Genomic DNA, 11,670 nt, shown 5'->3' on the forward strand with positions numbered 1-11,670 from the left:
CGACCTCCGTGGCTTCCGACGAAGATTCCAGCCACATCCGACCGCCTACGACCACGATTTTGGATCCATTCTCTTCGTCTCTCTCTCCTATACACATCCATACCAATTTGCAGCCCCAAATCTAAGGAAATTAAAGCCAAAAATTCAAGCAAAAGTGAGCCCAAAAATGGGCTGTTTCAAAATAGTAAACTTGGGGGTATTTTTCGGCGGATTCCGACCGCCACAGATCAGGTAATTACACCTAAACTACTCTCCTACCTTCCCTTTATGTCATCCCTCGAAAACCTAACGTGAATCCATTCCAATTTCATTGATTTTGAAACTAAATTTTCTACGTTTTCAAGTGACAGAAAGTTTTGTTCGAGGGTTTTAGAGGTGCAATTGATCGTCAAGCCAATGTATAAAGTTACTCCCCTTGATGTGCTTAATCCGTAGGTATGATTGTTGGCCGGCGGTTTGGAGTTTTTCGATCGCCGGAAAATTACTCAATGCAACCGCTGGCGGTGGCGGCACGTCGCAGGGGTGTCTATGTTGGGTTTTTGTCCTAGAATGTTTCATACATCATCCTAACCAAAACGGTATGCTCGGATTTCAATTTGGTTATCGTTTGGTCGTCGATTGGATATCACATATTAGGCATTATCCTTGTTTGTTATGTCTAGACCGTTGGATCAACTTTATTTTCAAATATGTTAATCTAGACACCTCTAGGATCGTGTAGAAATTTACGGATTGAGAATCGGAGCCCCGGATACTCCGATTTAATATTTCAAAGATTAAGTTAAATAATAACCGTCCGACCGTATGATCGTGAGCAATCCGACCGTCCGATTCGGACTAGACTTGCAGGACATGGTTATTTAAATGTGAGGAACTTATAGGAATTCTCGGATTGGTAATTGGAAGTCATGGACCCCACGGGTTCCCGGATTGACCAATATGAAAGTTTATCGCTTAGCGAGTCTCGGGTCTTTTCAGACCGCTCTAACCATCCGAAATGTTTAAGTGGCCATAGGAATGACTTTAAAGTTAGTGCATGCACTTCTAGGAGCCGGGGGTCAGGATTTTAATTAAATACTTATACCGAGCAGTTTTATTAATTAAATATTCATGATGGTTTAATCAAGCGCCCCGGGGCCAGCCAGACCCGCAGGACGGACCTTCAAGAGATCCAGCTAGCTCAGACCAGGAGTGAGTGGACCTTTTGTTTTATAAATGGTTTATGCAAATCAATTCCATTATTTGATCTTGGACAAGTTTTATTCAAAGATTAGTTTTTTCATAATTTGATTTGTGCTTTTAAATATTTTAATTTATACGCTGCCGAGTGGGATACCCTTTAAGGATATAGGAAAAGGAAATTCTAGCTAAATATCATATAAATGGCAGCAGAGTTCTAGATTTAACAAAAATTCAGTTATTCATCAAATCTTTTAGAAATTTTATATTTTTTTAAGCCACCTTAGGTACCCAGATATAAAGATGTTGCCTTCGGAATAAAAAATGCTTCGGAATAAATGTTGCCTTCGGAATAAAATTGTTGCCTTAGGTATAGTCAGCGTGCTTGACAGTTGCCCCACGAGTTTCGGGGATGCCCGGACCGTGGGAGCGAGAATGCGAATCAGGTTGACTAAGGTCTCCTAAATCCTGCGAGATTGCGGCTCGGATCAACCTTGTATTACCGAGACCTGCGAGGACGTGTCACAAATTGTGACGCGAGGAATTGACGGCATACAAGGAATTGACGGATATCAGGAATTGAGGAAATAAAGGGGTACACCTAGGTGGTAGTTTTAAATTGATTTCAATGCTTTTAAGAGAGTTTAATTGACCATGAGTATGATTGGCATATACGTATATAAATATATGAATGCATTGATTTCAGTACGAGTATAATGAAGAGGATAATTTAGTTTTGTATAACTGTTTTTATAGTGGGGTTAGTATGTTCTTATGTACTTTCTAAACTTTATTTTTGTCCACTCACATTTTTGAATGTTTTGCGCCCCTAGGCAATAGACGTGTATTTGTGAGGCATCACAGGGCAGTTTCTGCTTCCCTTACTACCTCAATTTGATGTAGGGTTCTTGGTTCACAAGTTGTTACCTTCCTTGTAAATTGATCTGTATAGTTGCTCTGATATTGCCCTATGACGTATTTAACTATTGGAACATATTTTTGTTTGTATACTAGTAGTTGGTGTTTATACTTCAATGCTTGTTGACAGGTGTAAATTTTGGGAATGTTCGATTTACAGAGAAAACTCTACCGGATTTTCGGCAGAAGTCAAACCTAAAATGAAGTTAAGTTTTGAAAAGAAAGGCAATTAGGTCATTTGTGCCCGACACCTGCTAAGTGTCGGACACGCATAGGGTTCGGCCCAGATTCCAAAGTGGAATTTGGGTCAGGTCCTGTCAAATACACGACAAAATGTGATTATCTGATTATTCATTAGATGAATGGAATATATTTGACTCTTAAACACATGTTGTGGGCAGCTGCCAGAGCCACTACTATTCCTTGGTGGGAAGCAAAAATGGAGAAGATGAAACAAGAGGACTTGGAAGCTTGGAAATGGTTGGTGCAAAGACCACCCAAAAATTGGACTAGATCTCACTTTCATCCAAGGTATAAGTGTGATCTTCTATTTTGTGAGAGCTTTAATGTAGCTATAATTGATGCTAGAGATAATTCCATTTTGACATGTTTGGTAAGTATTATAATGTATGTGATGCTTAGGATGGCTAATTAAAGGGCCACTTGTGGAAAATGGAAACACCTTGTTGGTCTAAGAATATTCAAAATAATTGAGAAGAACAAGATGGGAGCCTCTCAATGCATTCCTAGATTGGTTGGGGAGAAAATGTATCAAGTTAGTCACATGTATAGTGGGGAGATGGGATTTATGTGGCATACCTTGTGCACATGCTATTTCTGCTATATTCCACAGAGATGAAAATCCTATTCAATATGTAGATGAGTGTTATAAGCCAGAGTCATACATGAGGTCAAATCAACCAATAGTTCACCCCATCCTTTCTATGGATCAGTGGGTTAAGGGTGGCTTGCCTCCAATTAGACATCCATTTCATAGGCGACAACCAGGAAGACCCAAGAGAGTGAGGACAAAGGAGCCTGGTGAGGTTCAAGTACTAGCCCCAAACCCACCAAACCCTTTGCCTCCAGGTTACACTGCTCCAGCAGCAAAACTTAGAAGACTCTTCATTAAGATTAGATGTGAAGCATGTGGAAAAGAAAGCCACAATAGAAGAGGATGTGGAAAACAAGTTCTTTAATTTTTTGGGTTTAGTTATGCAATGGTTTTTAATTATTTGAGTTTAGTTATGCTATGGTTCTTTCATTTTATAGTTGTGCTTGTCTATTATGCAGGTTGAGGCAGCCAAAAATGGAAATACATGCCAAAATGGAGTTGAAGCAACTGACAATGGAAATGCAGGCCAAAATGATATTGCGCTAGCACAAAATAATATTTCCCTAGCCCAAAATAATACTGCCATAGCCCAAAATAATATTGCCCCATACCAAACTAATACTGCCCCAACTCAAACTTACACTGCCCCAGCCCAAATTCAAGTTAATAGGGGCAGAGGAACAGGCTCTTTAATGTTGGATTATGTAATGTTCAGGTGTATTTTGGATTGTATTTGGGTGAATAATATTTGGTAAATGTTGGATTACACATGTTCATTTGGAATTATACACTGCCAATTCAGCACAAAATGACCTTATATAGTAAAAGGTTTTATACACTGCCAAAGAGGCACAAAATAACCTTATGCCTAGGTTTCTGCCCAAATTTCTACACTAGCAATTCCATCCCATGTCTTACCAACACTTCCAATTCCTGCCCATTTCTACACTATGTCCACGCCATCAAAAGCTTTTGAAGAGGATATAAAACATTATGCCCATTTCCTGCCCATTTCTACACTACCAAATCATCCATATTGATGAACAATATCACAAATATAAAAACACAACAGAACAACAACCCAGAACCACCTTTGTCTTTGTCGATAACTCAAAATTTCCCCTTCTAGTACAACCACTTGTTTACCCATTCCCAGAATCTGTTTTTTCAAAATCTTGATTTCTTCTTCCTCTTCTCTCAGTTTTTGCTCTAATTTATTCTTCTCTTCTTCTATCAATTTGAAGTTCTCCACCGTTGCTCACAATTCATCCTCCATTCCTTTTAGTCATCTAAGTAACCCATGCAATATTTCCTTTCCTCGTGAGCATGTTTCATTCTCCACGCATGCAAAAAAATGCAAACCCCTTTTACTATTCTGCAATTGAAACAAAATGAGACCACCAATTTCATATGCAACAAAATCAATTTTTACTTCAACCAATCTTCTACAAATACAAAAACTTACCCGATTATTGCAACATGCCTCTAATTTTCTTCCAGGATTCAGATCTATCCATGAAGTCTGGAGTTTGATTTCTGACCCACACTCGCCATAACGACGGCTGCAATTTGAATCCGTCGAACTCTCCGATATTTTTCCTTACACTGCAATTTCGAATGCATAGCCCCCTTTCAGTTCTTTCTTTTGGGGATTTCGAATGCATATTCAAGGGTTATGAAGCGAAGGAGAGTTTCAGATTGAAAAAAAAAAAAAGAGAAGGAGAGTCTTCAGACTCGAAAAGACGCTTTTACCCCTCATTTTGACGAACAAATTGACAGAGATGGATGGCAGGACCTAATTGGAAATGCTTGTCAAGTTAAGGGATGTCATTGCCCCAAAAAAAAAAAAAAAAAAAAAAAAAAAAAAAAAAAAAAAAAAAAGGTTTACGGACCCAATTGCAACTAGGGGAAAAATTCAGGGACGTCTACAGTTAAAAACCCATATATATGTATATATATAAGTATGACCACTACCAAACTTGTATCGAGGAAACAATCCAACTGGGGGATTGTTTGACTAGACCACATGGAAGAATACTTAATTGACCATGTGGCTAGGTAACGAGCCGTCCAACCGGGGGACTGTCTCACTAGCACATACAACAGAATCCTCAATACTCGTACGCCTGTGACAAGTCCTACACGCGCAGACAAACCGTGCTAAGGGTCTACGAAACAACCCGTCAAGAGTGCCCGAGTTCCGAAATCTCCAAGTACTCAATTCCAGCATTCCGAATGTGGGGAGGTACATAGGGTAGTGCTTATAGCACTCCAAACTGACAATAAACTACAATCAACTCTCATTCCATAATCTCATTACCAAAAACCCCATGTACCCAACACATCTCCAAGTATATATAATAACTCTTAAAAATAGCATACATCCATTCATGATAATCAAAATCCGCAACCTACAAATATACTTCCAATAATTTCATAAAAATATCATATTTAACAATTAAATACATAATAAACTCAATAATCAAATAACCAATTATGCAAATATTTTTCTATCTTTGAAAATAATGAATATGATTTAAAAATAAAGTCCACTCACAGATAATCAAATGTTGCTTGACCCTGAGAGGGTCCAGCTTGCTAGGTATGCTTAGCTGGAGTACCTATTGAAGAATACGAGGACTAGATTAATTGAAATATTTCGAACGAGAACTTTAAAATAAATTCCCAGTTTTCCCAGGATTCAATGTGTGTGAACGACGAACGAGAAGTTCCTAAGGTCCAATTATGTGTTTCGAATGGTGGAATAACCTTGGAAGACGCTCGGTCAACTGAGTGGTCAAACTTCCCAAATTTGGTCCACGGGGTCCACGACCTCCGATTTCCGATCTGAAAGTTCCTATGGGTTCAACAAGGTTTATTATACATGTCCTGCAAGTTTGGTTCGAATCGAATGGTCGAATCACTCACGATCGTACAATCAGATGGTCACCGTTTTACACAAACTTTAAGTCATTGAATGGGAGTATTCCGGACTCCGATTCATAATTCGTGAATTTCTACACGATCCTAGAGGCACCTAGATCAACATATTTGAAAATGGAGTTGATCCAACTGTCCAAACATATCGAACCCAGATAACGCCTGATATGAGTAAATCCGATCGACTGTCAAAAGATAACCAAATTCAAATCCGAGCATACTATCGTGCTCAAGACGACATAGGGATCATTTTAGGACCAAATGGTTACCGAAACATGGCCCACGTGCCGCCACATGCGCCTGCATTTTGAGACGAAACTTCCCTGAATTTTGAGCCAAAAACTGGCTGAAACTTTGAATTATAAAATGGGTTTCAAAATTTCAAAATCAATCCTAACCAACCCAACCATCAGCTAGATCACGTTGAAAGGATGAGAAAGCATACCTAGATCGACAAAAATGGTGGCCAGAATCAGCCTGTTTTGGGCCTTTTTCAGCTACAATGGTGGCTGATCGCAGCGGGGATGGGGAGAGGCGGGAAGAGGACGGTATGCTAGTTGTGCCACTGCACTTCCATTAATCGTAACTTCTTCGTTACAACTCTGATTTGAGCACACTACGTGTCTACGAATTCGTATCGACACGATCTATGTCAAGGTGCCATTCAATTTCCCAAAATCCTAGTGGATTAAAAAATGACCAAAATGACCCTACTCCCGAGGGAAAAATTGTAATTTCATAATTAAATAAATTAAATGATTTAAATGAATAATTAAAATTGGGTCAAGGTGTCACATCGTCTATCTTCTTGCTATCCTTGCCAACAAGATGCTTGACCTTGGTAGACGACGTGATAGGACCCGCCCCGGATTCCCCTCAGAATTCGTGATGAACCCTGTTACTCGTCCGATATCTGGCCAATAATTTCGACCAAGTCTCCTCTGTAACTGGAACATTTCCCAATTTACAGTACCTGTAAACAAGCGCTAGAACAAACCCAACTTCTAGCATGCACAAGGTAAAGGCACGCACAACGGTTAAGCCTTTAAATGGGCCTCAAGCTCTCTACTCGAACTTAAAAACGAGCAGCTAAGAGCAACTAAAGATTTAGTTTGCAACCCGGTAAAAATGAAAGGTTGAGAGTGATAGTAGCACACTCCTACAGAGCGGACAACTATGATGCTTCGTCTTGGTGGTGTCGACCTCTGATGCCTAGAACCTGGGGGGCGCAAAACAAAAAATGTGAGTGGACAAAAAAAAAGCGTTAAACATAATTTATATTCAACATAAATAACCTCTCCGTTTTAGAAAATACTGCGCAAAACACCATGCAATGGATTTCTTCGGTAAACGTATGGAAATATCATCCAATACTATAAAATATTTCAATTCAGTAAATTTCATATCATGACATACAATACACCCCGTCAATGGTGCCTAGATCCCAACACCTCCGAAGAGTTACCGCGTGTCGAATGTATCCAAGATTCATCATATCCAAGGGGAGGTACATGTGGCGGTGCAATCAATAATTCCAATTTTCAAAAATACATTTCCAAATAACACACACACACACACACACACATATATATATATATATATAATAACACCCATAACCCATAATTCCTTTATGAAAACCATAAAATCATAATCAAGAAAAATACCAAAATTAGAATAAACCCATTCAATTTCACGATTTCAATAATATCCAAAATACTATATTCATATACTTAGGAAAAATAACAATCTCCGAGAATTCCATAAGACAACGATAATAAAATCCAATATACCATATTTTAAATTCCAAAACCATATAAACCAAAATCCCATGTTCAAATTTCATAAACAAACCCAATATCACCAAATCCAAAATCACCATAGTCCGAAACCCAAATCCATATACTTAAATAATAGTATTAATAATAATAATCCTTGGAAATCCCATATCACTTTGTAAAAACCGAGAGTAGCCCGATAATAAAATCACATATCACATTTATGCAAGCAATTCCATATTTGAAAAATAATGCTTATTTAAAAACAAAAGTCCACTCACAACAAGTCGAATGCTGCTTAACTCTGAGAGGGCTCTTCCTGTGGACTACACGAAGAATGAATACCTATTTGAGGGGATAAACGGACTTAGTTAAAAAAAGTACCCCACAACAAACTTTAACTCAAAATTCTAGTTTCCGAGACTCAAAGTGTGCTCAACCTTTAAGAAGGTTTATAGGGTCATTCTAGTACTTCCTAAAGGATGAAACGGTCTCGGAAGACTCATGGTCAACCAAGCTGTCAAACTTTCCATATTGGTCAACCGTTCCCTTGGGGCCCACGACCTCTGATTTCCTATCCGAAAGTTCTTATAAGTGTAACAAAGTCTACAAAACAAGTCTCGAAGGTTTGGTCTCCAGTAAGCAGTCGGATCTAAGCCAATCGCACGATCGAATGATGATCAGTTCGCCCAACCCTAGAATCATTAACTCGAAGGATCCGAGACTCTGATTCTCGATCCTAAAGGGACAAGAAACAACATAATTGAAATTAGAACCGATCGAATAGTGCAAACCTATCGAACCCGGATATCGCATAATAGGTGCAATATCTGTTCAATAGTCAAACGGTAACCTATTTCAAATTCAAGCATACCGTCGTGCTCGGGACGACGTAAGGAACATCTTAGAACACAATAGGCTGCCACAAGGTGGCCCATGCATCGCCACTTGCCGTCGGTAGGGAGCATTTTTGGTTCTTGGATCCAGGCCAAAAAGTTGCCAAAGGTGCCTGAAACACAGCCAAAACCGCCGGCCTCTAAGGGTGTCTTGATTAATTTTCAAAACTCCAAAATCGATCGCAACCCCATATATAAACATATAGAGCACGAAGAGTAGATGAAGTTTCATACCTTGATTGACGAAAATGGTGGCCAGAGTGCCGGAAAAAGCTTCAAAGTCCAGCCGCCAATCCTTAGGTTTTCGAGCTGGGAAATGGCCTGGGTGACGAAACTTTTGGGACCAATCTTCTTAGAAGTATGTTATCGGAAAATAGTACAACTATCACTTGGCTTAAAATATTCATGGGAAAAAGTTTTTGTTTTTGAATTCATAGATGCATGCTTAAGCTTCCATTGCCATGATTTTATTTTCTATGTTGATGTTCAAATGAAACTCATGATTTTCTAAAGGTTTCCTTCAATTGGTATCAGAGCCAAGGTCAAGTGATAAGTTGTACCATTTTGGGTTTTTGTTTATGAATATGGGTAAGAGTTCTTTGTGGCATAAATGTTATGTGTTGTGATGCCTTGATTGTTTCATTATTTGAAAAGTCTTGCATCTTTAAGTGTTATAGATGTTTTAAGAGAATGCATTAAATTTTTGAACAAATGGGTATAAAAAGGGTTTCGGCCATATTGGATTTTTCAGGATTTTTTAATGTTTCAATGCTAGCTTGAGCATTGTAAAATTTCTATGTTGATAGCCATTTTTATCTCCATGAAATTTGACATTTGAAAATATGATTTTTGTGTTTTGTATGTTCTTGAGTTCATATGCATGTTCTAGTGAGTTCATAGGATGAATGCATGTGTTCTAGTTTTTTATCCATTTTGGTGGGATTAAATTTCGAAATTATGTTGGTTTTGATTTGAATGGGGACATTGACTTTGGTTATCCGAGATTCCTTTACGCCTTGTCCTCCTAGTCAAAGCATGCTCCTCTAGTTTTTAAAAAAATTAGAATATCAAAACATAGGCATCTAGCGTGCCATAGGTCTTTGGGAATGTTTCCTTGGTTGAAGAAATATTCATTTGCCCTCTCTTCTTTTCCTAAGAACTTATTTGCATGGGAGACCACACTCTTTGTTGAAGAAATATTCTTTGTCCCCTTCTTCTTTTCCTAGGAACTTGTTAGCTTGGGAGATCACACTCTTGGTCTTAGAAATGTTTCCTTGAAACTTGATAAGGCATGCTTAACCCTTTTAGAAATGTTTCCTAGAAATGTTTCCTAGGAACTTGTTAGCTTGGGAGTACCTATGCTACTAACAGTTGGACCAATAGTTATGATATGACCAATTTTATTTTAATGAGATTGAAATGAATGTTGTATGATGAGACCTAAAACTCCCTCAACTAATAATAATATTAAGTTGATAAACGGAGAGGTACTTTGAATATATTTTCGTGGCCTTCCACCATTGTGGGCCCTCATCAATTATAATTTATAACTAATATGGGGAACACAAAGTATGTGTTTATTTTTGAAAGGGCTCATTTCAAAACATTTGATATTGTGAATATAGGCAACGAGTAAGGCCAATATTCTATTATGATGAGGTCTTACTTGAATCCCTACACTCACGGGAATGGTGGGCATGACTTAACTAGTATAATGGTACCTTATGATAACATTCGGGGTGCACATTTGCTAGAGGCCAAAGTGATGGGTAATCATTACATGATGTGAATGGGTAAGAATACTCTCTCTTCACCATTCAAGCAAACCAATATTCTATTATGATTTGGAAAGTTTGATGGTGGTGAGCCTTCCATCCTCACTAAGAGTTGAAACTAAAATTCTCGGATTCCGTTTGAGGGAGACAATCTAATTTAAATTTCTGTATGTTATGTAGATATGTTTGAAAATGCACTCTCCAAAAGTCTTGACAAACATTGCCTTGAGGGGCACAATTTCCCGAAATGGTTTCAAAATCTCAAGATCGTTTTGATCAATGAGAAAATTGCATATGTGCTTGATAAGCTGTTCCCTCGTCAACCTCCTGGTAATAATGTCACTGAGAGGAGGAACGTGCTCAATATGTTAAACACATACAAGACGACACACAAGCTAAATGCTACATCCTTGCTTCCATGAACTCTGAGCTTCAGAAGCAACATGAGCACATGGATGCTGCAATTGATATCATCCTTCATCTACCAGAGCTGAATGGTGAGGGTACTTGTAACAGATGGTTTAGTGCTGTTTGTGAGCTTGTGAAGACCAAGATGGTCAAGTCCACAGCATGGGCTGAAGATGATTGGACTCATTGAGCAGTTGGAGAACTTAGGAACTCCACTAGATGGGGAATTGGCCCAAGACTTTATCCTTGCATCCCTCTTAGACCAATTCTCCCAGTTTGTTATGAACTCCAACATGGGAAAAATGGACAACACTCTTGCTGAGTTGTTGCACATGCTGGTCACAGCTGAAAAGAATTTCAAAAGGGAAAGTGGGAGTGGGATTATGGCTGCCTTCGAGAAAGGCCCTTCTTCCTGTACCAAACCTAAGTCTAAAACCAAAGGCAAAGGCAAGGGAAAGGAGAAGAAGACTACTGTAGCCAAGCCCAATGGTAAAATCACCAAAAAGAAGGCAAAGGAGCCCAAAGGAATATGCTTTTATTGCAACGAAGATGGGCACTGGAAGAGGAATTACAAGAAATATCTTGCAAGCCTGAACAACAACAAGAAGTATCAGTTCTAACAGTTAGTTCTTTTACTTGGATATTTGATTCAAGTGCTAGCCAACATGTTTGCAATTCTTTGCATGGACTAGTGGGAAGTAGAAGAGTGAAGAAGGGAAAGATGGTGCTACGTGCTGGAAACGGCCCAAGAATATCAGCTAGAGCAATTGGCACCTACCTTCTCCAACTACCATCAGGAGAGGTTTTGGAATTAAAAGATTATCTTTATTTTTCGGCCTGTATTAAGAACTTAATCTCCATCTCTATGCTTTTAAGAGATGGGTACTCAGTTATGTTTGACAAACTAAGTTGTTCTTTATATTTGAATGGATGTGAAATTTGTT

At 38.7% G+C, this 11,670-nt stretch overlaps 1 protein-coding gene across 1 annotated transcript; it reads left to right on the forward strand.

The window, feature by feature from the left end:
- The first annotated feature begins 10,736 nt into the window (after nt 1–10,736).
- On the forward strand, nt 10,737–11,346 carry LOC117613345. Its single transcript, XM_034341958.1, has 2 exons — nt 10,737–10,874; nt 10,921–11,346. Exons 1-2 carry the CDS (start codon nt 10,737–10,739, stop codon nt 11,344–11,346), a joined length of 564 nt encoding a protein of 187 aa, XP_034197849.1.
- The last annotated feature ends 324 nt before the right edge of the window (nt 11,347–11,670 follow it).

This window comes from Prunus dulcis, unplaced genomic scaffold (genome assembly GCF_902201215.1).
Source record: "Prunus dulcis unplaced genomic scaffold, ALMONDv2, whole genome shotgun sequence".
In the NCBI taxonomy this organism is placed as follows: domain Eukaryota; kingdom Viridiplantae; phylum Streptophyta; class Magnoliopsida; order Rosales; family Rosaceae; genus Prunus; species Prunus dulcis.